General features: G+C 45.0%; 1 protein-coding gene across 1 annotated transcript; it reads left to right on the forward strand.

Annotated features, from left to right (window-relative positions):
* The first annotated feature begins 21365 nt into the window (after positions 1-21365).
* Positions 21366-25789, forward strand: LOC147850944 (Rhomboid-related intramembrane serine protease family protein). The gene is made up of 8 exons (XM_087336056.1): positions 21366-21557; positions 22866-22962; positions 23466-23581; positions 23758-23843; positions 24007-24047; positions 24570-24736; positions 25104-25166; positions 25310-25789. The coding sequence occupies exons 1-8, from the start codon at positions 21423-21425 to the stop codon at positions 25511-25513; spliced, it is 909 nt and encodes a 302-aa protein (XP_087192182.1). The 5' UTR covers positions 21366-21422; the 3' UTR covers positions 25514-25789.
* The last annotated feature ends 1438 nt before the right edge of the window (positions 25790-27227 follow it).

The raw sequence follows: 27227 nt of genomic DNA on the forward strand, positions 1-27227 counted from the left end.
TCGAGACTCGGCCGTGCATTCCCCGCGCAAGAAGCCGAGGAGACGGCTTACGCGCAAAGAGAAAGGGAAGAAGAAAGTGTCGTATTCCGGCACGGAAAGGAACGAGTCAGACCGACGCGAGTCCGACTCCGAGGGAACCGGTCACGGGTCTTTAAAGGTGAAGACCGCGTCGACCGAGAAGGCCTCGACATCGGCTAATGTGAGATTACGCCGATCTACCCGCCATAAGAACCCAGTTGTGCGGTTCGGATACAACGAGTACATGGCGCATCATTATGCGTACATGACTCGTGTAGCGGAAGTGCGTGAGCCGGAGAGCTACGCAGAAGCGGCTAAAGACGCGAATTGGCATGCCGTGATGGAGGAAGAGATGCACGCATTGGCGGAGAACGAGACCTGGGACCTGGTTGACGCACCAAAGGGTGTGAAGCCGATCGGGTGTAGATGGGTGTACAAAGTCAAGTACAACACCGATGGCTCGGTCAACCGGTACAAGGCTCGGCTAGTGGCAAAGGGCTACGCACAGAAACACGGCATCGACTACGATGAGACGTTTGCGCCGGTCGCAAAAATGACGACCGTTCGTATTTTGCTCGCAATAGCCGCGACCAAGGGGTGGCACTTACATCAAATGGATGTAAAGAATGCGTTCCTGCAAGGTGACCTTGAGGAACAAGTGTACATGGTACAACCCCCCGGATTTCACTCCGGAACGAACTCCTCGGCAGTATGCCGACTGAAGAAGTCCCTTTACGGACTGAAGCAAGCCCCGCGTGCCTGGAACGCGAAGATCACGCAACAATTGCGTCGGATGGGCTTCGTCACGACAAAATCGGACTCTTCCCTGTTCATCCGGAAAGGTCGACTCTGTCCGGTTAGTATATTACTATATGTTGATGACTTGGTCATCACTGGCGCCGACCTCGGTGAAATCGACCGCGTGAAGCTCCAGCTTGCGGCATCGTTCGACATGAAGGATCTGGGGGACCTTCATTACTTCCTTGGGATCGAAGTGATCCGTACCTCACGTACGCCGCCTCGAAGAAGTCCACGCCGACTTCTTCGTCCTCCGAAACCATGCCGCCCTCATCATCAAACCTCGCCCTCGAAAGCATGTCGGCCATGGCGTTGTCCTTTCCGGAAATGTGTCGTATTTCCGGGTCCAAGGACTTGATGTACGCTATCCACCGGAGCATCGCCAGGTCCGGTGTCGCGCATCCGGAGACCATGCCGAGAATCGGCAAGCAATCCGTCTCGATAACCACTTCTGCCCGATCAAGTAGTCTTTGTCGGCCTTTACTGCCGAAACGATACTCCAGAGTTCGCGTTTAACCTGGGCGTACCCTTGCTGTCGTTCACTGAGGACCTTCGCGCCGAATCGGATCGGGAAACGAATGTCGTCCTTGTCTTCTTGGTTGACGACCCATCCGATCCCGGTCGGGCTCGTATCCACCGTTATGTATACTGGGGTACCTTTCTCGTAGACACCCTTCCGGAGCGCCGGTGCTGCCGCAACAGCTTCCTTCAGCTTCCGGACCGACTCCGTGTGCTCGTCTCGCCACTCGAATTTTCGCCCTTTCTTCAGCAACCCGTATAGCGGCTCCGCAATGTGGGCGTAATGCGGGACCCATATGTGGTAGAATGCGCATGCCCCCAGGAACCTCCAAACTTCCGTAGTCGAGCTACAATCGGTCTTCATCGCGGAGATGGCTTCTACCTTTGCCGGAGACGGCTTCCGGCCATAGGGTCCACATAGGTGCCCGACCACCAGGATTTCCGATTGCCCGAAGGCCGATTTCTCCCCGGAGAAGGTGAGCCTCGCATCCTCTAGCCTTTGTAGCACCTTCTCGCAGTCGTCGATGTGTGTCGCCACGAATCGCCGGCATCCGTCCGGCCCGACTGTCTCGTCCTTCTCCTCCACCGGGCACCCCTTGATCAGGATGTCGTCTAGAAACAGCATGGTGATGTCTGGGATGCAATCCCTTAGCACCTTGTTCATTGCATTCACCATGTGGGCTACCGAGTTCGTCCCTCCTTGTGGCAGGGTACACATTCGCACTAGGCCGAGGGGAGTTCGCATCATCGTAATGTCTCTGCTCTCCACAGCTAGCTAGAACTGGTCGTACCCCGAGTACAGATCACCGACCGAGTAAATCGACCTCCCGGCGAAGGCCTCCGCGAACTCGTCTATGGTCGGTCCGATTCCTGCGTTCCGAATGGTCACTCTGTTGACCGGCTGCAGGTCCTGAATGAAGCGCAATGTTCCGTTTTTCTTTGGTACGGTAAACCATCGGTTCGAGTATGGCGCGCTCGACGGTTCGAGAATACCCATATCGACTTTCTGCCTCAGTAGCTCCATCAACTCCGGGATGTGAGCTCTTGGTACCGGAATCGGCTTGAGATTCCACGGCACATGCGGTACCGTGAATATCACCATCGGCTCCACAATTGTCGGGTCTACGCACCCGATCTCTTCCGGCGAGAACGCGAAGGCTTTCCCGTGCCTTCCGAGCATTCTCCGAAACCGGTCTTCCTCCGCTGGCAGTAGGAACCCGCCCCCACCGATCTTGAGCTCCCGGAGCGTCCCGTCGGTGAAGGTGTGTCCTATGCAGGCCGGATCTCGTAAACTGGGGTCCGACGCCACCCCTCTGATTCGGGACTCGCTGCCCTTCGGCAAGGGTGCCGCGACTGGCCTTACCTTCCGGTCCACAGTCTTGTACTTCGTGCTAACTCGGGCCGTCCGATCCGACTCGAGCCCCCGACTGAAGTTCGCGATGACTTTGTACATCTCTTCGGAACATACCGGTATCGTCCGGTCTTCGTTAAGGTCTTCTCCGGCTACCTTCCTCAGCATCCCCAAGGTGTCGTCGAAGGAGACCGCCTCCACAGCCCCGCTGATTTCCTCGTCCGGGCCGAGAACTCCGCACGTTCGAAGTCGCTCCTCCGCCCTTGCCCTCTCTCAGCCAACGATGCCGACTATCATACATCCTCCGTTGCCGGAGAAGCAGAATTTTCTACTTATCGTACAAGGTTTCTTCGGTTTCAGTTCTATCGTACAACTGTGGGGTCTTTCCCGAGTGTCCGGACTGTCTCGGCCCCACGCCTTGGCAGCCCTCTCTAAAAATCCTCCCGGTTCTCGCCACCGAGGGATTCGCGGTTCTGCTCGTGGTTCGGTCTCACGGTCAGAAATTGGACTGAACGGCGCCCGTCCTGGCTTTTGACCCTCGCGTAGGCCGACCCGTTGTCCAGCACTTTGGTTTCCATCCACGCCGCTGTGATGTATGGTTCACCTAATATGACCGGGTGCGAGGACGTCTCCTGTACGAAGAAGTGTTGGTCAATCTCGACGTCGCCGATCTTGACTCGTACGTTCGAGCAGGCCCCATGCAGTTCCTCGGTGGCGCGCGTCGCCGCCCGTATCTTCCACCTGTGCTTGGTGTTGATCGGCCACTTCCCCTTCTTATAGAAGTCCATGGACATCAGGTTTATTTCCGAACCGTGGTCCACCAATGCCACCACCGGTTCCTGAACATCTCTGATCTTTACCGGGGTCTCCGTGGTCGCTCGGGCCCAGTGTGGCCTTGAATAGTGGCTCTCCGCCCACTCATCTGCCAGCGCCGAGTCGTCGATGTGCGTCGTCCGCACCTCTACCGGTCTTTCCGGTTCCGTCTCCGTCGACAGCCTCTTCCGTTTCACCAAGTCTACAATGGAGTCGTGGAACTCCTTCTTGGCGATCCCTAGCACCTCCCGCAATGACAGCTCCACTTTGCTGTCGAGGATCCGTTCTTCTAGGACCTTTTGTAGGTCCGTAGTCCTTTCTATTTCCGTCCCCAATTGGTATCCGCCCTTCCTGGGGTTATCTTGCGAGCTGGACCCGCCGGCATCGTTCCGTCGTTGCCCGAATCGGGTCTCGTACCGTTGTGAGGGCCCGACCGCTCCGGCTTTCCCCACTCGTTTGTCTTCTACCAGAGCCTCGTAGTTCCGGTAGGCGGCTTCTACGAAGCCCGTCTTCTCCTCGACCGGATCGCTCCACCCGGTTATTTCCCGGACCCGTCTCTCAGCGTGGTCTGTTTCATCTTTCCTTAGCCGTGCGCCGGCAAGACCTCCCAGCATTGCCGACTAGAATCCGTCTTTGCCCTCTGTTCGGGCCTCGCTGCCCCCGACCCGAATTCTGGCCGATGCCGAGTAGTGGATGGCCTCTACGTGTCGGGCCGCTGCCTCTTCCATTAGTCTCTTCATACCTCCTCGCCCGTCGTTTCGGTTCAGGGCCCTCCTGGTGTCGCCGACGTGCACCCGGCCTTCCCACAGGTACACCACCCGGTTCCTCAACGCCTCTGCGAAATCGCCACAGTCCTTCCGAATGTGGCCGACCTCATCGCACCACATGCACCTGTTCCCCGCTGCCGTCCGTCGGTCACGAGCCGGTTCGCTGCCTTCCCTTCGAGTCTGGGCGATCTGGAGATCCTTTATCGCTCGCGTCAACTCCTCCAGCGCTGCTCCTCCGGACGAGCCATTGACCATGCCGGTCGAAGCCGGACCGGTTTCGAGCCATTCCCGGGTCTCTTCCCTTCGCACTTGCGGTGCCGGTTCAAGCCTCCTTGCTGTGACAGAGCCTGCACCGGCCGCCCCGTTGTCAGCCCATTCTCGTCATTTATCGAAACGGCCACAGACTCTCTTAACCGCAGCCCAGTCGGTTGTCAACCCGTCCTCGGTTTCCAGCAAGGAGCCGACTTGGTCCCGGTCCCGCTCGTCCACCGACTTGACGAACAGTAGGACCCGGCTCGTATCCAGAACGGTTCGGTCAAGCGCCGAAAGGCGCGCAAAGCGTTCTTCGAACTCCCGGAGGAGTGCCGTCACGTTTCTTCCCTTGCCGGGGAACTCCACCCATTCCATGAAGTCCCGTTTCGAAAGCCAGAGCACGTCGTCCAGCCCGTATTTTTCTAGGAGTCGGCCTTCGAACTCCTCCCAGGTACGGCTCTCCGCCCGCACCTCGAGCACCTCCGCATGGATGCTCGGCATCGCCACTCGAGGAAACCCGGCAAGACGCCTCTCTTCCGGAATGTCCCGCATCAGCATTTCTACCCCGTAGGACGCCAAATACTTCGTGGCATCCTTTTCGCTGAACCGGCCAATCGTACCGACGACCGCCTCAATGGCTCTGTCGAGGGCGCCGGTGCCCTCGCATGCACTCAATATCCGATCCACGGCCGAAGCCATGGCCTCTGCAAGGTCCGACCCCTTCATCTTCTGCTCTTCTGCCGCCTCCTTCACGTCGGGTTCACCAAGATGTCGAGGTTTTCCTCGCGGATGCGTGGAATGAGGCGGGACCTCAAGGGTCCTGTACCGAAGAGCAAGAGAGAAGGGACAAGAGACCCACTACGTGCGAGCGTAGATTCACAGGGACGCGGCCCTTCGACACAAAGACGCGAGTGGGACAGCGACACAGAGAGACACAAATGTATGTATATATTAACAAGACAACAAAAACACGAAGTTGGTTACAACCGAACAGCCCGGTGAACAGATGCCGATGCCTGTTCGTAAACGCACAGAAAGACCGGAGCAGGTTGGAGGTGCTGCTGGAAGCACTCGGGCATTCCTCAGAGCAGCGCGAGCCTCCCGAAACCTGCACAGAAGGAAGCTATGGAGTTTGCGAACCAGAGAGAGAGAGAGAGAGAAGCCTTCGCCCACGAACCGATAGCACTTCGTCCTCGACTCTCCGCGATCCGTCCCCCTTTCTCGTCTCCCTCCTTTTATAGGCAAGGAAGGAGCCGTTTCCCCCCCTTTCTTCCTACCCTCTAAATCTACCTGCCTAGGATCTTCTATAGACAACATTTGAGAAGAATCGGTTCCCACACTCCTGTGCACCGATTCCGCTTGTGGACGGTTTTCTTCACGACAACGCACAGACGCACGGTGTTGACTACGAAGAGACCTTTGCCCCGGTGGCAAAGATGACTACAATTCGAACCGTGATTGCGCTTGCAACAACAAAAGGGTGGCACCTCCACCAAATGGACATCAAGAACGCCTTTCTCTAGGGTGAATTAGAAGAGGAGGTGTACATGATACAACCGCCCAGATTCGACTGTTATCTGCCGACTCAAAAAACCTCTCTACAATCTCAAGCAGGCACTAAGAGCATGGCATTCGAAGATAACACAATATCTTCATCAAATCGGTTTAAACATGTCCAAGTTCGACAACTCTCTGTTCATCCGGAACGACTCCAGAGGCCATGTATTTATCATGATTTATGTGGGTGACTTGCTCATAGGAGGAGAGAATTTAGCAAATATTGAGCACATTAAGAGGTTTCTCTCCAGCCGATTCAAAATAAAAGGCTTGAAGGAGCTTCATTACTTTCTAGTAATAGAAGTGATTCGGACTCCTGACGGCATCATGCTTTCTCAAATGCACTATATCCTCAATCTTCTTTACAAGTTTGGGATGACACAACGTAAGCCCGTCACTACCCCACTTGATTGAAATCTAAAGCTAGATGTCGACTCTGGCACTAGAGATTGTGAGTCGATGCTCTATCGTCAACTAGTCGGAAGCCTCATCTACCTCACGATTACCCGACCCTACCTGAGTTACCAGATTGGCCTCCTTAACCAGTTCATGTAGATACCAACAAACATCCACTTGGTCTGTGTTAAGCGAATGATACGTTATCTGAGTGGGACGATGGATTTCAACATACTTTACAAATCGGCCACACTTATACGACTTGAAGGTTATACCGATGCTGATTGGGCTGGCTACAGAGTCAACCGACGATAGACATCCGGATTTGTCTTCTCCCCCGGCAATGGCGCCATATCATGGAGTAGTAAGAAATAGCCGATAGTTGCACAGTCGAGCATCGAAGCCGAATACAGTGAAGCTGTTTGGCTCAAGAGAATCTTGAAGGATTTGGGCGTTCCCATCAAGGATTTGATCCCCCTCTACTACGACAACATGAGCATTATTCACCTCGCTCAGAACCTAGTCAGGCTCGATGATTGAACTAAACACATTGAGGTGCACTACCATTTCATCCGAGAACATGTCCTGGTCGGAGATGTCGACCTACAACACATCAGCACAAACCTACAGACAACCAACATCTTCACCAAGCCCTGGGAGTCGACAAGCTACGGTAGTTCATGATGAACCTGGGTCTTTCGATCGTCGACCAACCGAGATTGAGGGGGAGCAAGGAGAGCAGGAGTCCCGAAGGCCAAATTGAACCAACTTTTCGCCGTTCGGAAGTTGCGTTTGAAGGGGCATATTGAGAATCAAACTCAACTTCCCGTGAGTGGGGTATGAATACCCCACCTGTCATGATATGGCAAGACTCAAACCCATGACCTTATGTTATATGGATCGAGCTCTTGACCATTATACCATCTATTGTAATATGTAGGATATTATTTTCATTTAAGTTTTATTATAGGAAATTAATGTATATTCCAGATTACTCCTGAGAACACTATAAAAGAAGGCACTAGGCATTATGTTGAACCAAATTGGTTCAACGCCAGTCTTAAGCCTCATAGCCATCTTGTACTTACTCTTCCTATAATATATCATCTGTTATCATCATCTCTCTCTCTCGTCCTCACTCTCTCTCTCTCTCTCTCTCTCTCTCTTCTCTTCTCTTTCCTCCCTCTAAGGAGTCTTACGTGGTCCCGTCCTCTTAGTACTAATAGTACTTCCCTTCTCTAGTACTAATTCTCTCTCTGTTTTAGTACTATTTCAGACAGTTTGAACCAATTTTCGCTCTCTAGTCTTTCTTTTGGTTTCCCTCATCCTCTTATCCTTTTTCTATACAATGGCTTCTGTTAGCGCCTAAGAATACCAATCCGTTTTCTCCGAGCTACAGTGTCTAAAAGAAAAGTTTATTGCCTTGGAACAAGAAAACCAACGGTTGTTAGGGGATCTTCAACAAATCGCCTTAGAAAAACAGCAAACGTAGCAACAACATGGGGAGTTGCAATAGCAACATGGGGAGTTAGCGTTACGTGTGCAACAACTCGAGGCAACGTTGCAACAACAAGGATCAAGTCCCCACAGATTTCATAAAGAGCCCAAGATTGGACTTCCTGTGAAATTTGATGGAAGGCGATCACAATTTAGGGGATTCCTCAATCAAGTACGCTTAGTCATTCAAATGCATCCTTCTCGATACCCCATTGATGCATCCCGAGTTGGCTTAATAGGCACGTTGCTTAGTGGCTCAGCCTTGGCATAGTTTGCTCCGCTTCTGGAAAAACAATCGTCCTTACTTAATAACTTTAAAGACTTTATTAGTGAGTTTTTAGCTTGCTTTGGAGATACAAACAAAATCCGAACGGCGATCAAAAAAATCCGATAATTGCGTCAAGGTGATCGTCCATCCTCTGCCTACGTGGCGGATTTCCATCTACTCACTTCAGATATCCCCTGGGATGACCAGCCACTAATGGAGCAGTTTCGCTATGGCCTGCGAAACGATGTCAAAGATCTACTTCTAACATTCCCCGAAGAACCAAAGTCTCTTACGGAGGCAATCAGTCGAGCGGTCCGATGTGACAACCACCTTTTCGAATGGCGTTCGGAACGTCAATTACAAATACCATGCTCTAGGCCGGAGCCCAGTTACGCCTCAGTCGCGGCAAAACCGTTTGCACGAGACATACCTCAAGCAAATACTCCGACACCGATGGAGATCGACACCATGCGTCGACATGGCCTGTTATCAGAAGAAGAAAAGCAACGACGACGTGCAAATCGATTATGTCTTTATTGCGGTGGACTAGGGCATATCAAGTCATGGTTAGTACTAAAAGTACTCCCCCAGTACACCTCCCAGCACTTCTAGATTCCGGAGCTCATTCCTGTTTCATGGATCGAAATTTTGCCCAAGCTTCTCGGATATCCTTAAGAAAACTTCCTTGCCCCGCATCTGTAGTAGTCATTGATGGTCATCCCATTTCTTCCGGGAATATTGTAGAAGAGTCAGAACCTATTCAAGTTGTCCTAGGTAGTTTTGTGTGTGTAGTAGCATTTAATATAATTAGTAGTCCAGAGCATCCCATTGTCCTGGGATTACCTTGGTTTGAATGACATAATCCAGACATAGATTGGAGAACAAGAGAAGTCCGACATCGACAACCCCAAGAATCTACTCATCGAGTTTCGACCATTTCACTACGTCAATTACATGAAGAAGGACACAAGGAGGCAATGTTCCTATTTGCAATATCAATACATCCTTCCAACACTATTAAGGAGGAATCCTTAGTGCAACTTTCGGCGAAATATCATCCTTATGCCGATGTATTTGAGAAGGTAAAAGCCGATACTCTTCCTCATCATCATCCCTATCATTGTCCCATCGATTTACAACCAGGAGCAGAGCCACCATGGGGACCAATTTACAACTTGTCACCCACCGAGCTAGAAGTCCTTTGAGCCTACATAGAGGAGAACTTGGCAAGCGGGTTTATTTGTCATTCAAAATCTCCAGCCGGTGCACCCATCTTCTTTGTCAATAAGAAAGATGGCTCACTTCGTCTCGTCGTTGATTACCGTGGCTTGAATAAAGTCACCATCCGGAATAGGTATGCACTTCCTCTTATATCAAGTCTTTTAGAGCGAGTTAATGGTGCCAAGTTTTTTACAAAAATCGATCTAAGAGGGGCGTATAACCTCATGCGGATCCGACTGGGAGATGAATGAAAGACCGCCTTCTGCACGTGGTATGGGCATTTCGAATATACTGTTATGCCGTTCAGTCTAACCAATGCACCCACGATCTTCCAACACATGGCAAATGATATATTTAGAGACCTCTTGGATATCTGTTTGATCATCTATCTGGATGATCTATTGATTTATTCAAAGACCCAGGAAAAGCACGATTCTCATGTACTATTAGTACTAAAACGACTCCGCGAGAATGGTCTTTATGCCAAGCTAGAAAAATGTAGCTTTGACTGCAAGCAAGTGGAATTTCTAGGCTACGTCATCTTCTCAAAGGGCATCTCCATGGATCCAGCTAAAGTCCAAACTGTGCTAGAGTGGCAAATTCCATGGTCGGTACGAGATGTATAATGTTTTCTAGGTTTTGCTAACTTCTACCGCAAGTTTATACAAGATTACTCGAAGATTATTTTACCTCTCACACAACTTACGAAGAAGGGACAAGCATTTCTTTGGTCCAATGAAGCGGACATGGCTTTTCAGCATCTTAAGAAAGCCATTACATTAGCTCCTATTCTAGCTCATGTGGATACAAACAAACCATTCATCATGGAGGCCGACGCATTGGATTTCGCCCTCGGTAGCATCCTTTCTCAACAAGGAGGTAAAGAAGAGTTACATCCTAAGGCTTTTCATTCACGCAAATTTGATGCCGCGGAAATCAACTACGAAATACATGACCAGGAGTTATTAGCCATCGTGGATTCCTTTGTGCAATGGCAACATTTCTTAGAGGGCTCTCCACATCAAGTCATCATCTTTAGTGATCACAAAAATCTTGCTTATTTCCAGAACGCTCGGGTGCTAAATCAATGGCAAGCTCGGTGGGCTCAATTCCTCACGTGTTTTGACTTTAAAATCACATATCGACCGGGGAAGCAGCAAGGAAAAGCAGATGCACTATCACTGCATTCATATCTTGCACCTCGTCCTGGAGATCTAACGTTTGATAATCAAAAGCAAGTAATCTTGGGACCAACATGATTGCACACAACGCGGATTTTTCACACCCCAATGGATTCCCGGATTACCGATGCCATACGTATGAACTTGAAGACAGACAATTTTGCTTAAGACATTTTGGCGCACATTGATACCTCTTGGGCTTCTTGTTCCCAATCTCAACAACCAGGTATGGACTACCGACAATTTGAATATCATGATGGTTTGTTATTCTTTAAAAAGCTTGTATATGTCCCCGATTGCTCCTGTCGCCTTCAAATAGTCCAAAATTGTCACGACACCCATACGGCGGGACATTTTGGTAGTACTAAGACATTGGATCTCGTTCAACGATCTTTTTTGTGGCCCCATATGCGACGTTTTGTCGACAACTACGTTCGGACTTGTGATTCTTGTTGCCGAGCAAAGATGCCCCGACACCATCCATATGGCTTGTTGGAACCCTTACCGATTCCAAGTAAGCCGCGGTAGTCTATTTGTCTTGATTTTCTCACAGATCTGCCGGTCTCGAAGGGGTTCGATGCTATCTTAACCGTCGTCGATCGATATACTAAGATGGCACATTTTGTACCGTGTACTAAGGCCATCACTAGCGACGAAACCGCCGCCCTTGTCATGCGTGAGGTATTTCGGCATCATGGCCTCCCAAATTTTGGCAGCATCTCTTCAAGATGCTCAAGGTCTCTTGCAACCTCTCCTCTGGCTACCATCCCGAGCCTGATGGGCAAGCGGAACGAACAAACCAAACGCTGGAACAATATCTCCGGTGTTTTCTGAGTTATCAACAGGATGATTGGGCCAAGATTCTCCACTTTGCGGAGTTTTCATATAATAATGTTGTTCACTCCTTGACTCGGGTCTCCCCATTTTATGCTTATACCGGTTCTCATCCTCGCTGGTCGGTGATCGACACCCCGGAGCTACCTACCAATCCTCTTGCCGAGGATCATTTGGAGAGGCTACGCAAGATCCAGATGGATCTCTTACTCATCTTCGTCATGCTCAACACACACAGAAGACTTATGCGGATCGCCATCGGCTTCCCTCCTCTTTTGCCATCGGAGATCAAGTATGGCTCTTACGTCGTCACATCAAGACTACTCGACCGTGTGACAAGTTGGATTATCGACGACTCGGTCCTTTCCGTATTACTAGTAAGGTTAATGATGTCACATTCCACCTTGATCTCCCTCCGCATCTTCAGATACATCCGGTTTTCCATAACTCTCTTCTTGAACCTTATAAAGCAAACACTATTCCCGATCGTGTTACACCACCGCCGCCCCCGCTTGAGTTGGAAGTCGGACCGGAGTATGAAGTTGTTGCCGTCCTTGATTCCAAACTTGTTTGCAACAAACTTTATTATTTGGTCGATTGGCTTAGCTTGAGTTGGAAGTCGGCCCGGAGTATGAAGTTGTTGTCGTCCTCGATTCCAAACTTGTTTGCAACAAACTTTATTATTTGGTCGATTGGCTTAGCTACAGTCTGAACGAACATACTTGGGAACCCGTCGAGCATGTCGCCAATGCTCAGGATCTTCTTGCTGAGTTCCACCGAAAGTATCTGGACAAACCCGGCCCGCAATCAACGCCGACTCGTTCCACTCGTCGTCTTAAGGGGGAGATAGTGTCATGATATAGCAAGACTCGAACCCATGACCTTATGTTATATGGGTCGAGCTCTTGACCATTATACCATCTATTGTAATATGTAGGATATTATTTTCATTTAAGTTTTATTATAGGAAATTAATGTATATTCCAGATTTCTCTAGAACATTTTAGAAGCTTCAGGATTACTCCTGAGAACACTATAAAAGAAGGCACTAGGCATTATGTTGAACCAAATTGGTTCAACGCCAGTCTTAAGCCTCATAGCCATCTTGTACTTACTCTTCCTATAATATATCATCATCTCTCTCTCTCTCGTCCTCACTATCTCTTCTCTTCTCTTTCCTCCTTCTCGGGAGTCTTATGCGGTCCCGTCCTCTTAGTACTAATAGTACTAATTCTCTCTCTATTTTAGTACTATTTCTGACACCACCTCCTTGTATAATAACTAGTGTGTCATAGAAGTTAATGTCCTATGACACATATTCTTTAAGTAGTTAAGACACAACCTCTTTCCCAAGAGGCGGTACTAGTGAGAGAACTTAGAGTGAAGGTGACGACATAAGCACCTTCTCCATCTCTTTGTAAGGTTGTTGGTTTTTCTTGTTTTTCTTGTAATACAGTTTTTTATTTTTCTGTAATCTCGAGTTTTCTTTCTCTCTCTCTCTCTCTCTCTCTCTCTCTCTCTCTCTCTCTCTCTCTTTCTTTCTTTCCGCTACACAGAATAATCACCGATTCTTTACATGTCACTAGCAAAATTTCAGAAAAAAACCATGTACCTTCTTGGTTGGGCTACCAGGGTGGATATAACCGTTTAGGCGTGGTGTAACACCACTTCGGCATGCCATTTACATAGTCCACCAAGGGCGAACCTAGCCATGATTGTTGAAAGGAAAGTCTCGCTACTTTTGCCATGTCTAAAGAGGCTTGCAACTCTTCATATTGAGCTCGAATATTCGTTACCAGATCACACCATAGAGCAATGATTGTCTCCCTTGGTCGACTTTCTTCTCCTGAGACACATGATTTGCATCTGGATTTCCAGATGTTCTGTTGAGAATCAAGCTCAACTTGGTCTAGTGTGTGAACTCACCTTGAGAGTGAATAGACACTCCAACGGTCAAGAGTCACCATTATGTCAGCTCTTTGTATTCTAGCATTTAGTATGAGTCATAGAATCATACTCTATGACACATAACTTATGAGCTTTCACATTCCCCATGCTCCATGAGTCTTGTAGTTAATGAAGAGAGAGGGTGACTATATAAAGCACCCTCCTCCCACCTTGTATTAAGTTCAGTCTTTCTCCTTTGTTAATATACTTTGCCTTGCGTATTCTCTGTGTCTTACTCCTCGTCTCTCTCACCCTTTCTCTCTCTCTCATAACTCACATCTCTTCCGTTTCACAAGAATCATATCCGATTCTTTACATGTTCCATAGCATGATAGAGGCTATGGTGGGCCAATTAACAAGCTTATTATTTTTGAAAAACGCAAGCCGCGAAGAAAGACGCAAGCCGAAGCACAAACTTCGCAACTACGCACAACACAAGCTGGAGCACGGATTCCGCAACTTCGCGTCGACGCGGACTCCGGAATGCAAGTCGAAGCGGATTTCGGATACCGTCTAAAACCGACCTAACTTGATCTTGAGGGGGCGTGTTGAGAATCAAGCTCAACTTGGTCTAGTGTGTGAACTCACCTTGAGAGTGAATAGACACTCCAACAATCAAGAGTCACCATTATGTCACCTCTTTGTATTCTAGCATTTTGTATGAGTCATAGAATCATATTCTATGACACATAACTTATGAGCTTTCACATTCCCCATGCTCCATGAGTCATGTAGTTAATGAAGAGAGAGGGTGACTATATAAAACACCCTCCTCTCACCTTGTATTAAGTTGAGTCTTTCTCCTTTGTTAATATACTTTACCTTGCGTATTCTCTGTGTCTTACTCCTCGTCTCTCTCACCCTTTCTCTCTCTCTCATAACTCACATCTCTTCCGCTTCACAAGAATCATATCTGATTCTTTACATGGTATTTGAGCGGTTTGGTAGCTCCATCTAGCCCATCCACGTGTGTTGAGTTCTATGCCAACGTTCAAGAAGAACCGGCTCATCACTATCGTAGCTTCGCTATATAGCTCACATTCGAAGAGAGAAGAAGAAGAAGAAGAATTGACATAATGAATACTCAAGTGGGGAGTGCTCTCCCTACCGAGAAGTTGGATCGAAACAACTTCGCATCTTGGGAGTACAAGATGCACCAATACCTTGTCGGACAAGGCTATTGGAGCTACATCAAAGGAGACCACGAAGACCGACCCGCCGAAGCGGCTCCCGGATACGCGACATGGGAGCAAGCCGCAAGCCGCGTGATGTATTGCTTGGCGACATGTGTTCACGATCACATGCTCGGCTACATTCGCGAGGCCAAGATGCCGAAGGAGGCATGGGAAAATCTACGAAAGATTTTCGCAGTGAACACAACCACAAGAAGGCTTCAACTCCGCCAAGAGTTGAATAACATTCAACAAAGGGACATGTCCAGCACGACATACACCTTGAAGATCAAGGAGCTTTGCGACTTGCTTGACTCGATAAACGTAAGTATCGATGATGATGAGATGGTGCAAATATGCCTCGGCGGCCTCGCACCACTGTTCGGTGCGATGCGAACCGCCATTCTAGCAAGGGAGAAATCTCCCTCCTTCTTTGAGCTCCAATCAATGCTATTGGTCAAAGAAAACCACGTGCGTACAAGGAGCAATGAGTCGGAAGGTCACATGCTCTACATGCACTCGAATGGAGGAAGAGGACGCGGACGAGCGAGAGGCCGATTCGGCCATGGATAAGGCGAACGACGTCCGACCTACGACAACAACTCCCAATTTCGGCCGCAAAACGGAAGCCAATGAGGAACCTTCGCAAGAAGGGGGAGCTTCCACTCCGGCCCAAGCCGTCAAAACGCAACCGAATGTGGATATTGCGGAAAGCTCGGCCAGCACGAAGAAGAGTGCCGAAAGAAGATGCGTGAATCGGCTTCCACAAGCCGACAACTCACGAATTATGCGCACAATTCCGACTACGAAGAGTATAGCGGAATGTACAGGCACAACTCAGACTACGATGATCATGGCAGAATGTACGCACACAACTCCGACCGTGGCGGAATGTTCATGATGAAACATAGAGCAAACTCTATGTCGGCCTCTACCTCAACTAGTGCCCTCGATCCGGAGGACGTATGGTTTGTTGACTCCGGAGCCTCAAACCATATGACATCTCATAAAGAATGGTTTCTCGAACTTCGTGAGCCGAAGCGACCCGGTTATGTTGAAACCAGAGATGACACTACGCGCCCGATTCGGCAGATCGGCAATGTTCCGTTCGGCGAAAGTGGTAAGCAAACATACATTAAAAATGTCTTGCATGTTCCCACCATAACGAAGAATTTGGTCTCGGTCAGCCAAAAGGTTGAACAAGGGATGCAAGTACGATTTGACCAAGAAGGGTGCTTCATCGAAAAAGAGGGCCGAATCATCGTGCACGGAAGAAGAGAGGGCCGGATGTTCATTCTCGATTCACACGAGATGAAATCCACCATGTTCGCAAAAAGCATGAAAGCCGACTCCGACATAGAGCTATGGCACAAGCGAATCGGCCACATCAATCTCAACAAACTCAAAGCAATGAAATCGAAAGGAGTCGTCATCGAACTCTCGACATTCAAAGAGAAGGAGATTGAAGGTGTATGCGAAGCGTGCCAATTCGGCAAGCAACACCGACACCCATTCCCGAAAGAGCAGAACGTGAGCAAAGGTCTACTCGACGTAGTCCATTCCGACGTATGGGGACTGGCGCAGACGGCTACATTCGGCGGATGCCGATATTACGTGCTCTTCATCGACGACTTCTCTAGGCACACTTGGATCTACCCGATGAGGCAAGAGAGCGAAGTGTTCGGACACTTCCAAAAACTCAAGAATGAAGTCGAGAAAGCCACATGCCAACATGTACGATGTCTTCGATCGGATGGCGGCAAGGAGTACTTCTAGGACGATTTCACGGCGTATCTTCGAAAGGAAGGAATTAGGCGAGAATTCACTTGCCGAGACACTCCGCAACAAAACGGAGTAGCCGAGCGCAAAAATCAGCACATCCTCGAAGTAGCGTGGGCCATGATGAACGAGAAGCATATACCAAAGTTATATTGGGCCGAAGCTGCAAATACGGTCGTCTATCTAATGAACCAGTGCACAACATCCGGCATGCATGAGGTCACTCCGCACGGAAAATACTTCGGAAAGAAGCCGGACTTATCGCACACCCGGATATTCGGCGCGATAGCGTACGTGCACATCCCCGACGAGAAGCGTCAAAAGCTTGACCCGAAGTCGGAGAAATGTATCCTCGTAGGATACTGACTGGAGCAAAAGGGGTACAAGTGCTACAACCCCTCAACTCGAAAATCTCGAGTAAGTCGAGACGTCGTTTTTGACGAGTTCGCATCCTGGTATGCACTAGAGACAACTCCGACTCTGACTCCGCTCAACCCGGAATCCGCCGAACAAGAGATAGAGGATGAAGATCGCCTTACGCGCATGTTCGAAGAAAGTCCGATCACGACCTGACTGAGCGGACCACAAGAGCCTTTGAGCGATCAAAGCACATCACGGCCTAGCCCGAAGATGGACAAAGGCAAGGCGAAAATGGCGGAATACGAAGACGATCGCTTCGACGACGATGAGTCGACTCACTCACTCGACAGTGAGTTCGGCGGCTTCGATGTACAAATCGGAGCGAAGAAAGCCCTCATCTCTGCAAATGAAAAGCTCCGCCGATCCTCTCGTCCGTTTCGGCTACAACGATGATATGGCGTACCATTACGCCTTTATGATGAAGGTAGCAACATTATGGGAGCCGGAAACCTTTTCCAAAGCAGCCAAGGATTCGCGATGGATCGAAACCATGAATGAGGAGATGCAAGCACTACGCAAGAACGAGACGTGGGATCTCGTTCCCACCTCACCACACAAAAAGGCGATCGGATGCAGATGGATTTACAAAGTGAAGTACAACGCTGACGGTTCCGTCAACCGCTACAAAGCGCGACTCGTAGCGAAAGGCTACGCCCAAATGCACAGAGTTGACTACGAGGAGACCTTTGCCCTGGTGGCAAAGATGACAACAGTACAGACCGTAATCACACTTGCCGCTGCGAAAGGGTGGCATCTCCATCAAATGGACGTCAAGAACGCCTTTCTACAAGGCGAATTAGAAGAGGAGGTATACATGATACAACCACCCCGCTTCAACTCGAGCACCCATTCGAAAGTTGTATGCCGACTCAAGAAGCCACTCTACGGCCTCAAGCAAGCACCGCGTGCTTGGCATTCGAAGATAATGCAATATCTTCATCAAATCGGCTTCCCTATGTCAAAATCGGACAACTCCCTCTACATACGAAGCGATTCCGCAAGTCCAATCGTCATCATTTTATATGTGGATGACCTAGTCATTGGAGGCGAGCATCTCATCAAAATCAAGAAGGTCAAATCCCTCCTTTCCAACAAGTTCGAGATGGTGGACATGAAGGAGCTCCACTACTTCCTCGGCATCGAGGTAATTTGGACTCCGGCCGAAATCATGATCTCTCAACGACACTACATCCTCAACTTGTTATACAAGTTCAGGATGGTTGAGTGCAAATCCGCGGCAACCCTACTCGATTGCAATCTCAAATTGGATGCAAACTCCGGCACCAAAGCGTGTGAGCCGACTCAGTATTGGCAACTCATCGGGAGTCTCATCTACCTCACGATCACTCGGCCCGATCTCAGTTATCTGGTTGGTCTCCTTAGCCAATTCATGCAAACACCGCGTGATACTCACTTGGATTGCACTAAGCAAGTTCTACGATATGTGAGCGGCACAATGGATTGCGGCATCCTCCACAAGACTGCGATGCCAATATGACTCGAGGGGTACACAGACGCTGATTGGGCTGGCTACAAAGTCGATACAAGATCAACCTCTGGATTTGTTTTCTCCCTCAGTAGCGGAGCAATATCCTAGAGCAGCAAAAAGCAACCAATTGTCACTCTTTCGAGCACAGAGGCGGAATATAGGGGCGCGGTAGTGGCCGCATGTGAAGCCGTATGGCTCAAAAGGATACTCAAGGATCTGGGCGTACCCATCAAGGATCCGACTTCCCTTTACTGCGACAATATGAGCATTATCTATCTGGCTCGGAACCCGGTGTTCCACGCACGGACAAAGCACATTGAAGTGCACTATCACTTCATCCGAGAGCACGTTCTAGCTGGCGATGTCGACCTACAACACATTAGCACCAATCTTCAAATGGCCGGCATCTTCACTAAAGCCTTAGGAGCCGACAAGCTATGACAATTCATGACCGATCTCGGATTGGCGATCCCTAACCTGCCAAGCTTGAGGGGGAGTACTGAAGACACTACGCAATAACGTGTGGATTCCGCAACCGCGCAACGAAGCCACGAAGAAAGACGCAAGCCGAAGCACAAACTTCGCAACTATGCACAACACAAGTTGGAGCATGGATTCCGCAACTTCGCGTCGACGCGGACTCCGGAATGCAAGTCGAAGCGGATTTCGGATACCGTCTAAAACCGACCTAACTTGATCTTGAGGGGGCGTGTTGAGAATCAAGCTCAACTTGGTCTAGTGTGTGAACTCACCTTGAGAGTGAATAGACACTCCAACAATCAAGAGTCACCATTATGTCACCTCTTTGTATTCTAGCATTTTGTATGAGTCATAAAATCATATTCTATGACACATAACTTATGAGCTTTCACATTCCCCATGCTCCATGAGTCATGTAGTTAATGAAGAGAGAGGGTGACTATATAAAACACCCTCCTCTCACCTTGTATTAAGTTGAGTCTTTCTCCTTTGTTAATATACTTTACCTTGCGTATTCTCTGTGTCTTACTCCTCGTCTCTCTCACCCTTTCTCTCTCTCTCATAACTCACATCTCTTCTGCTTCACAAGAATCATATCTGATTCTTTACATGTTCCATAGCGTGATAGAGGCTATGGTGGGCCAATTAACAAGCTTATTATTTTTGTTTATTCATCACATTTTTCCTCAAAAAATAATGTGGTTAAGGTTAAACATTTAGAGGAAAAATCCATGCTGATATGGAATAAAATCATCAGATGCAAGCAAATAATGGTGGACAACTTATTCTTGACGTGATGAGGCCAAACAAAAACAAGTCTAATAGTAAAGCATGGAAAGTGTGACACATAAGATCAAAACCCATAGCGAGCCAAAGCACTTAACCATGACCTTTGCACTTGCCCCGTTGTCTTGAAGATTCCGGGCCATGGTGAGAAACTGAGGAATATCGGAAGAATCGGAGAGGTGCACCATGTGCACTTACCCTTGTAAAAGCGTGTGAATAGTAGGAGTCAAGTCGGGACAGAGAATCCCATGTAAGTCGAGATTTATCCCACATTGTAACGCATCCCTCTCCTTGTTCTATAAAAGGAAGGGAGCACCCTTTGTGAAAGGGTTGCCCATTTTGAGTTAGGAAGGGTATACCACATAGGTCTAGGGTTTGGTAGTTTTCTTGGTCTTCATCTCATTCTTATTCTTAGGGTTTCTACTTTGGTCTTCACCCTATTCCGTTTTAGGGTTTCGTCTTGGTTTTCTTCTGCTTCTTCTTCCCCTTCGTGTTTGTTTAGGGTTTGCTTATGCTTGGTCTCCTGTGCAAGACCTTCTCGACGCGACAAGCCTGTGAACTCCCCGATCGGCGGCTTGGTAACAGACTGCTATTGTAACCTACCTTGGTCCGGCCCGAAGTCGGGGTTGTATCTTTCCCTGTAATATATATATATATTCGTGTTTGTTTGTGCATATCGGTGTATTTGGTGGAGTCGGGAGCAGAGCCCCCTTGTTTCCTGTGTATGAGAGTCAATGTAGCGCGCATGCTCTCTCCTCTCTCTCTCTCTCTCTCTCTCTCTCTCTCTCTCTCTCTCTCTCTCTCTCCCTCGTGTTCGGTTGCTTATGGGACGCGTCCGGAATCTTCTTCTCGGCATCCCTTCCTTTCTCGTCCGAGACCCCCGTGGTCCCGCCCCTTCTACACGCACGCACGTTATAACGCGACATCATATTCACTTTACAAACTATTTAATCGAGTGATAATCTAGATTGTCACTAATGGTATAAGAATGACATTTATTTACAAATTCCGTTTCCATAACCCAAGGTTAAGAAATGATATACTATAAAGGGAAAAAAATCTTCTAGGGACTAATGATCAAAAACCTCGTCTATATAAGAAATCTAAAAATTTTAGAATATAATTGATATATATATATATGTATATGTATATGTATATAAGAAAGATACTACATTAGTATTAAAAAATACCCTAAGGATATACATGAAATATGTACATTTAGGTAATGAGCCCGTTCTAAGTTCTAATTGACATCTTAAATAAATACTGTGATGTAGAGTAGAACCACTCCACTTTATCCTAAATCTCTCTATAATATATAAATTGAGAAAAAACTCCGAAAAAACTAGAAATTTCCGTTATTTCCTAAATACTTCCAAGTTTTTGCGTTTTAGGGTTTAGGGTTGTTGGTAATTTGAGAGAGATAAATATCCTTTTAACATCCACTAGAGGCCGATTGCAATATGTATATGTATGAGACAAGGATCGAACTTGGTTTTTGATCAAATTTATGACTTTGATGCTATGTTGTAGACCACCAACCCCAGCACGATATAATCGAGAAAAGGCGAGCGATGAATTGATCGTATAACCAATCGAATGGTGAAACAATGAGAAATCCTTGCTATTGCACATCTCTCGATTCCTATGTTTCTGTCCTTCTCTGATTCATGTAAACAAAGAGAGATGCCTTCTACAGGGGCATTTCAGGAAATAAAGTAAAATCCCAAGGGCATTTATGAATATGTACTAATAATATGTAATGAATCATGAGGTTATTGATAATCATCTGCTCCTCCTCTGTCTGTATACCCTGTTTCCATACATATACATTTCATTCATACAGACAACACTTGCATACATACATTTATGAATGAATGATGGCTGTGATGACGAGGTTGTTCTGTGCCCCTCCTCACACCAAGCTATGCCAGACTCAGACAGTGTTTCCCCTCAGAGTTCATCATCTCAAACTCAACAAGAGAGCTTCTGTTTCCTCTTGCAAACTCCAGGTATATATACATATATACATACATGTATACATATATACATACATACATGTATACATATATATATATATATACATATATATATATATACATATATACATATATATATATGTATATGCTCAAATAACTAATGTATTCATGCAATTTTCGCATACTTCATAGTGACTGCTTATAGAAATTATGATGCGTGTCACTGTCATGTCTTGTATCTGTCACGTTGTCTCTTTCAGATTCTTTCATTTATTTAAACATGTTTTTTTTTTCCCTCTTGTATTACCAAGGTAAACAAAATCCCAGAGAAAATGATAAAGAAAAGAAACTATATGGTAACAGGCGATGTAGTTCATGCCTTAAGCTTTTCACATAAAACTTTGCATTCAACTATCAAGTCTCAAATTCGGAAAATGAAGCTTCAAATTGGCACCTTTAACTCTTAGAAATTATTATGATACATAATCCATAGTTTTAAAAACCTTGGGCATTTATTTGAGGTTCATTTTTCAAACTTTGGAAAACCACAGTAGGCTTCCTTTGAGAGTCACAAATTTGAGCATTCTTGTGGATGTTGGAATTTATTGGATGCGACACGTGTGTCATTTTAGTTTTTCTAATTTAGTGGTTCATTATAAGAGGTAAAATGTAGAAGAAAAAATACGATGAAATTTAAATTAGATGGTGTAAGGACACAATGACTAAGTGGTTTGAGGTCTCACGATCTTGTATGTTATGAAATTTGGGTTGAGGATAAGAGATAGCATGTAGAAGACAAAATAGGATGAAAATCAATTGAATGGTGTAAGGACATACTGAGAAGGGATTGAAGCCATTCAAGATTTCTTATATTGAAAAGATTGCTTCTTGAATTATAGCTATGGTCTGACCGGTTGATCGAAGATAAGAAGAGAGAATGTAGAAGAAAAACTAAGATGAAATTCAGTTGAAGTCTGGACAACATTTCTTTCAAGTTTGAACAAGTGTAAGTAGTCAGTACGTGATAATGACGACAACAAAAAGGGGGAAACAGATACACAAATATATCTATGAGCAGTTTAATATATAAATCTTCCTTCTTTTTGATCCATCAACACAGTTTGTAATGACTCATCATATATTTCTAATATTTGGAATTGTTCCAATGAACATCTTTGGCATGATTGTGAGCATATGAATAGGTGAGAGGAAGAGGATGTGGAAAAAGAAAATGATAAAAATTGCAAGTATAGAAGTAAACTTGGCATACCATTTATGCTATCCTTTTTTAGACTCACAAAACAAAAGTATTTCTTACCTTGTTTTTTTTTTCCTTTATAGAGAAGCACATTTTGTCCGAACATATTGTGGCAGAGCAAATATCAGAGTTTAGGTCGACAAAATGATAAGAACTTTTCTATGAGAAATTCTAAATCAGGTATTTTTATCTCATTATCCAAGAACTATTCATGTTTTGCTCAAGGTTAAGAAGTGTATTACCAGTAAGTTTTCATTTGCTCGACCTTCATTCCTAAATGCGTAAAACTTTCTACTCAAAAGAGCACTTTTTCTTTCTCGTGGAAGAAAGTGACATGCTTTGAATTGCATTTCGCCCAACATTGAACACTATTTTATGCATAGAAATTTAAAAGGAATAATATTCAAACATTAGTGAACAAAGGGTTGCCATCTCCCATCAGAGTATCGTCCATCAAACTTATCTCAATGTTAATGTATTTGGTATTGAGGAAACTATGGTTAGGGTTGATATCCAGTAGGATGAACGCTTATGATAAGAGAATAGCTAGGTGTAATATGTTCTTTAGATGTGAGAGAACCTAGTTTATAAGCTATCCCATGTTATATCAGAAACATGAGTAAAAAGAATAGTTTTGGAGGTGGAAATTTTCTTGAGAATCACATAGTTATGGTTTATTTCAGGCATGATATCTCAGCTAGAGTTTGAGAAGTCAGACCATGTTCAAAAGCCTGCAAAATCCATTTATTGGTTATTGCTTTTGAACATTGGGATTTTTGTTGCAGATCATGTTTTGAAGGTATTTTTTGTTTTGATCCCATTTTCTTTTCTTTTGATCTCATTTCTAAGCATAAGACAATAAATATGAAGGTATAAATGTATACATATTCATCCTTTCCTGATACCTAGATGATGCTAAGTTCTTTTCAGCTCCAGTTGAAGCTTTTTTAAGGAGAGACATTTTGTCTTCTGCAGGTAAATGCAGTTAAAGCGTTATATTTATATCATGGATGGCCAAAGTGGTATCAGTTCTTCACTGCGATGTTTTGTCATGTAAACTGGCAAGATTTCATTCACATTTCTTGAAGCCTTTTATATTATACCTAAACATGTTACATGTATATGACGAAGTGTAAATCTACCAGGAAACTATTAAGTGTTGTTTATGTTTGATTAAAGCCTCTAAAATGTGCGAACTATGAAATCATAAGGTTTTGTATGCAGGAATCACTTATCAAGCAACTTATTCTTCCTATATATTTTTGGTAAGTTTCATCAACCAAGAAACTATATATATGTACATACAATCTAAATAGTTGTGTCGAGGTGTTTGTGTCTACAGATATATCTGTTTTTGTGTATGTATATACAATACTTCTATCTCAATTAGATATGCTTATTCTTTCCTTGTAACTGGTAAATCATTATAGCTATGGCAAGATAATCTTCTTTAAGATATAGTTTGACTCTCCTGAAACTGTATGGTTTCAGGCCTGCATTTGTTTAATCGAAAATAACACAGTAATGCTTCTAAATTGTTGGGTATTTGGTATGTTTCCAAAATTGACCAGAATATGTACACATCTATCATACCAAAATTACTGGCTATTTTTGTAATTCGTGAAAACATGGTGTTATTGTTATAAATATCAGAATAATTGGGTTTTGATGATTTTGACTGATTTTAAAACGTTATCAAAAAACCAATGCTTATGTTCTGATTTTAAGGTCTGGAGTATAATACTTTGGATTGAAGTAGTATGAAATGTCCAATACTTTTTTATCAGGAAAGCTAGTGGAAGAAGAAGAGGGTGGGTTGGCTCTATGGATATCATATCTGATAACTGGAGCGGGTGCGAACCTTGTTTCATGGTGGATCCTTCCGAAAGTGGTGGTTTCTGTTGGTGCATCTGGAGCAGTGTTTGGCCTCTTTGCAGTAAGCGTTCTGGTGAAGGTATGATCTTATCCTCTTCAAGAAGATATGATTTTGATGCAAGTGTTCATTTTGACTGCATTACAAATTTGGAAAATAGAGGAGAATAAAAATCAGTAAATGATTAATAAATGTAAACATAAATTAAGTAATAAAAATTACTCATATAATATACATATGTGTGCGTGTATTTATCTTATATATTATAAGCAGAAAAGCCAGAAGCCAAAAGAGGTTTAAAACCCATTATGCACATCTTTGCATTTTTAATGTTATGTTATTTGGGCCATGGGAAGCCTCTACATTGCTTCATCATTAAATTATTTACTCTTTCTGTGCACAAAGAAAAAAGGATAGAGTTAATGTTGTGTTTAAATGGGTGATGCAGATGAGTTGGAACTGGCGTAAAATCCTAGAGGTTTTCATATTAGGCCAATTTGTTTTAGAAAAGGTGAGGTTAAGGTAGATTCTCCAAATCAAGGAAATTATTCGTGTTATTTTTGCTCTATCTTCGATTTTTGTAATTTCCTTGCTAGTAATATAGTTAATAATATAGACAATTGTAATGTCAAAATCTATCCTTTTGGGGTACAGGTTATGGATGCTGCACAAGCATCAGCCCAAATGGCAGGTCAATCACAACATGGTATCGGAAATGTGAATCACATCGCACATCTCTCGGGAGCACTAGTTGGTGTACTACTTATTTGGCTCATTAGCCGAATTGCCCCTTATGAGATGACAATCTTGGATCACAAAAATCAAGAGAAAAACAAGCAAAATCCAAAATTTACCTAACCATGAGCTTAGAGGGTTTAAGGCCTATGGAGGTGGTAACATGCAAAGATGTTTCATATCAAGCGGAAATCATGTTATGTAATTTTATTTCCATTTCCATTTGAGGAAGGTTCAAAACAGTTAGTCATCATTCCATTTGAGCAGGCGAGAGGCCTTAACATTTTATCTAAGCTTGCTCCAACAAAATTTTAGTATCCCTGGTTTGATATTTGTACACATTCAGGCAAGTTGTATGTATCTTATATTCGGACAAAATGAAAGGGCAATTTTTACCATAAGATTAATAAATGTCCAATAAAATTTATTGGAAAATCGTCTCCTACATATTATTTCTACATTTGGAAGGTTTTTATTCTAGACCATTCTAATGGTTTTAAAGGTATGGTGCAAATCGTATTTTTTTACACTGAAATTTTTAAATATCCCTTTGGAAGATACATATCTATGTAGTCTAAAATGTCTTTGAGGATTTAAAAGTGTCATATCTTTGATTTTCCACCAATTCACAAGGGTAAAACATGAACCCTAATCTCATGACGACTTGCATGTTAATGGTGTGATAAGAGACTCTAGATTTAGTGAGGCATTGCATGGAAGCCTACTAAAATGATCATCTTGGTTCTTGATATATATAATCATTGATGCATACATGAGTATTTGAATAGAACGTTATATAATGAATTCAATTAGTTCTTTTTTATCTTTTTTCTTTCTTTTTTTCCAAAAAATTGATACTACATTAGTAATAAGAAAAAACCCTAAGGCTATACATATAAGATGTATCTTTCAGTAATGAGCCCTGTTTTTCTAAAGTCTAACCATTAGCTTAAATAAATACTTCAGTATAGAGTAGAACCACTCCAGCTTACCAGAAATTTGTCTATAAAATATGCCATTGTCTCAGGTGGCATCCAATCGCTTGAGCTCCACTTCTTGTGTATTACCTTTTATATTATCCAAAGAACATCTGAGATTATGCACAATCTCTATCAAATATCCCAAAAATTATTTGCGCAGGTCTTTCAATCTCATTTTGAAATATCGTCAAACATCGAACCTTCCAAATGTACCAAATTGTGATATTACTTACTAATTGCCATATTTGAGGTTTATCAATCTCCATCTGTGGATTCAAAGGTATCAATATTTTTTGCATAAAACCATGTCTCATAGAAATAACATTTGTAACCTCTTGTTCGTATACCATTCGTTTATCTTGTACTACAACCCATAATACGGCTCCCCATGTATACATTGCTCGAGGATATACTAGTATTAACAGTGTTATGATTAGTTTCCATATTTCCATCGTAAAACCACAACTCCATAAACAATGCTTATCAATCTTTACTAGATCCGTACACAAAGGGCACTTATTGTCTACATTCCCTTTTCGCAAACTATTAACTAGTATAGCTCTATGAACCAACAACCAACATAAACAAACAAATTTCCTACTCATTTTTATGCCCCACAACCATTTCCAAAATTGTTTGAGATGTTGTGGAGAAAGTCCATTTCGTCTCCAAAAGACATTTGTAGTTGGTTCTTTCCATGATCTAACACCTGATATTTTCCTACCAAGCTTCACAAAATATTGAAAAAAAGGCACATGTTTTATCTTATCTTCAACCCACACCTTCCAATACAGTTCTCCAAGATCCCAAGTTAATCTAGATATTGGTCTCCTTTCCATAATCCAAATCCTCCAAGA

The sequence above is a fragment of the Azolla caroliniana genome, unplaced genomic scaffold, assembly GCF_043228905.1.
Source record: "Azolla caroliniana isolate FFs.n. ecotype wild unplaced genomic scaffold, voAzoCaro1.0.p SCAF_20, whole genome shotgun sequence".
Taxonomy (NCBI): domain Eukaryota; kingdom Viridiplantae; phylum Streptophyta; class Polypodiopsida; order Salviniales; family Salviniaceae; genus Azolla; species Azolla caroliniana.

Coding starts and splice junctions, on each gene's coding strand:
- LOC147850944 (XM_087336056.1), top strand. CDS start 21,423: ATGATGGCTGTGATGACGAGGTTGTTCTGTGCCCCTCCTCACACCAAG. Junction 23,582..23,757: donor TTGCAGATCATGTTTTGAAG/GTATTTTTTGTT, acceptor TGTCTTCTGCAG/GTAAATGCAGTTAAAGCGTT. Junction 24,737..25,103: donor CAGTAAGCGTTCTGGTGAAG/GTATGATCTTAT, acceptor TGGGTGATGCAG/ATGAGTTGGAACTGGCGTAA.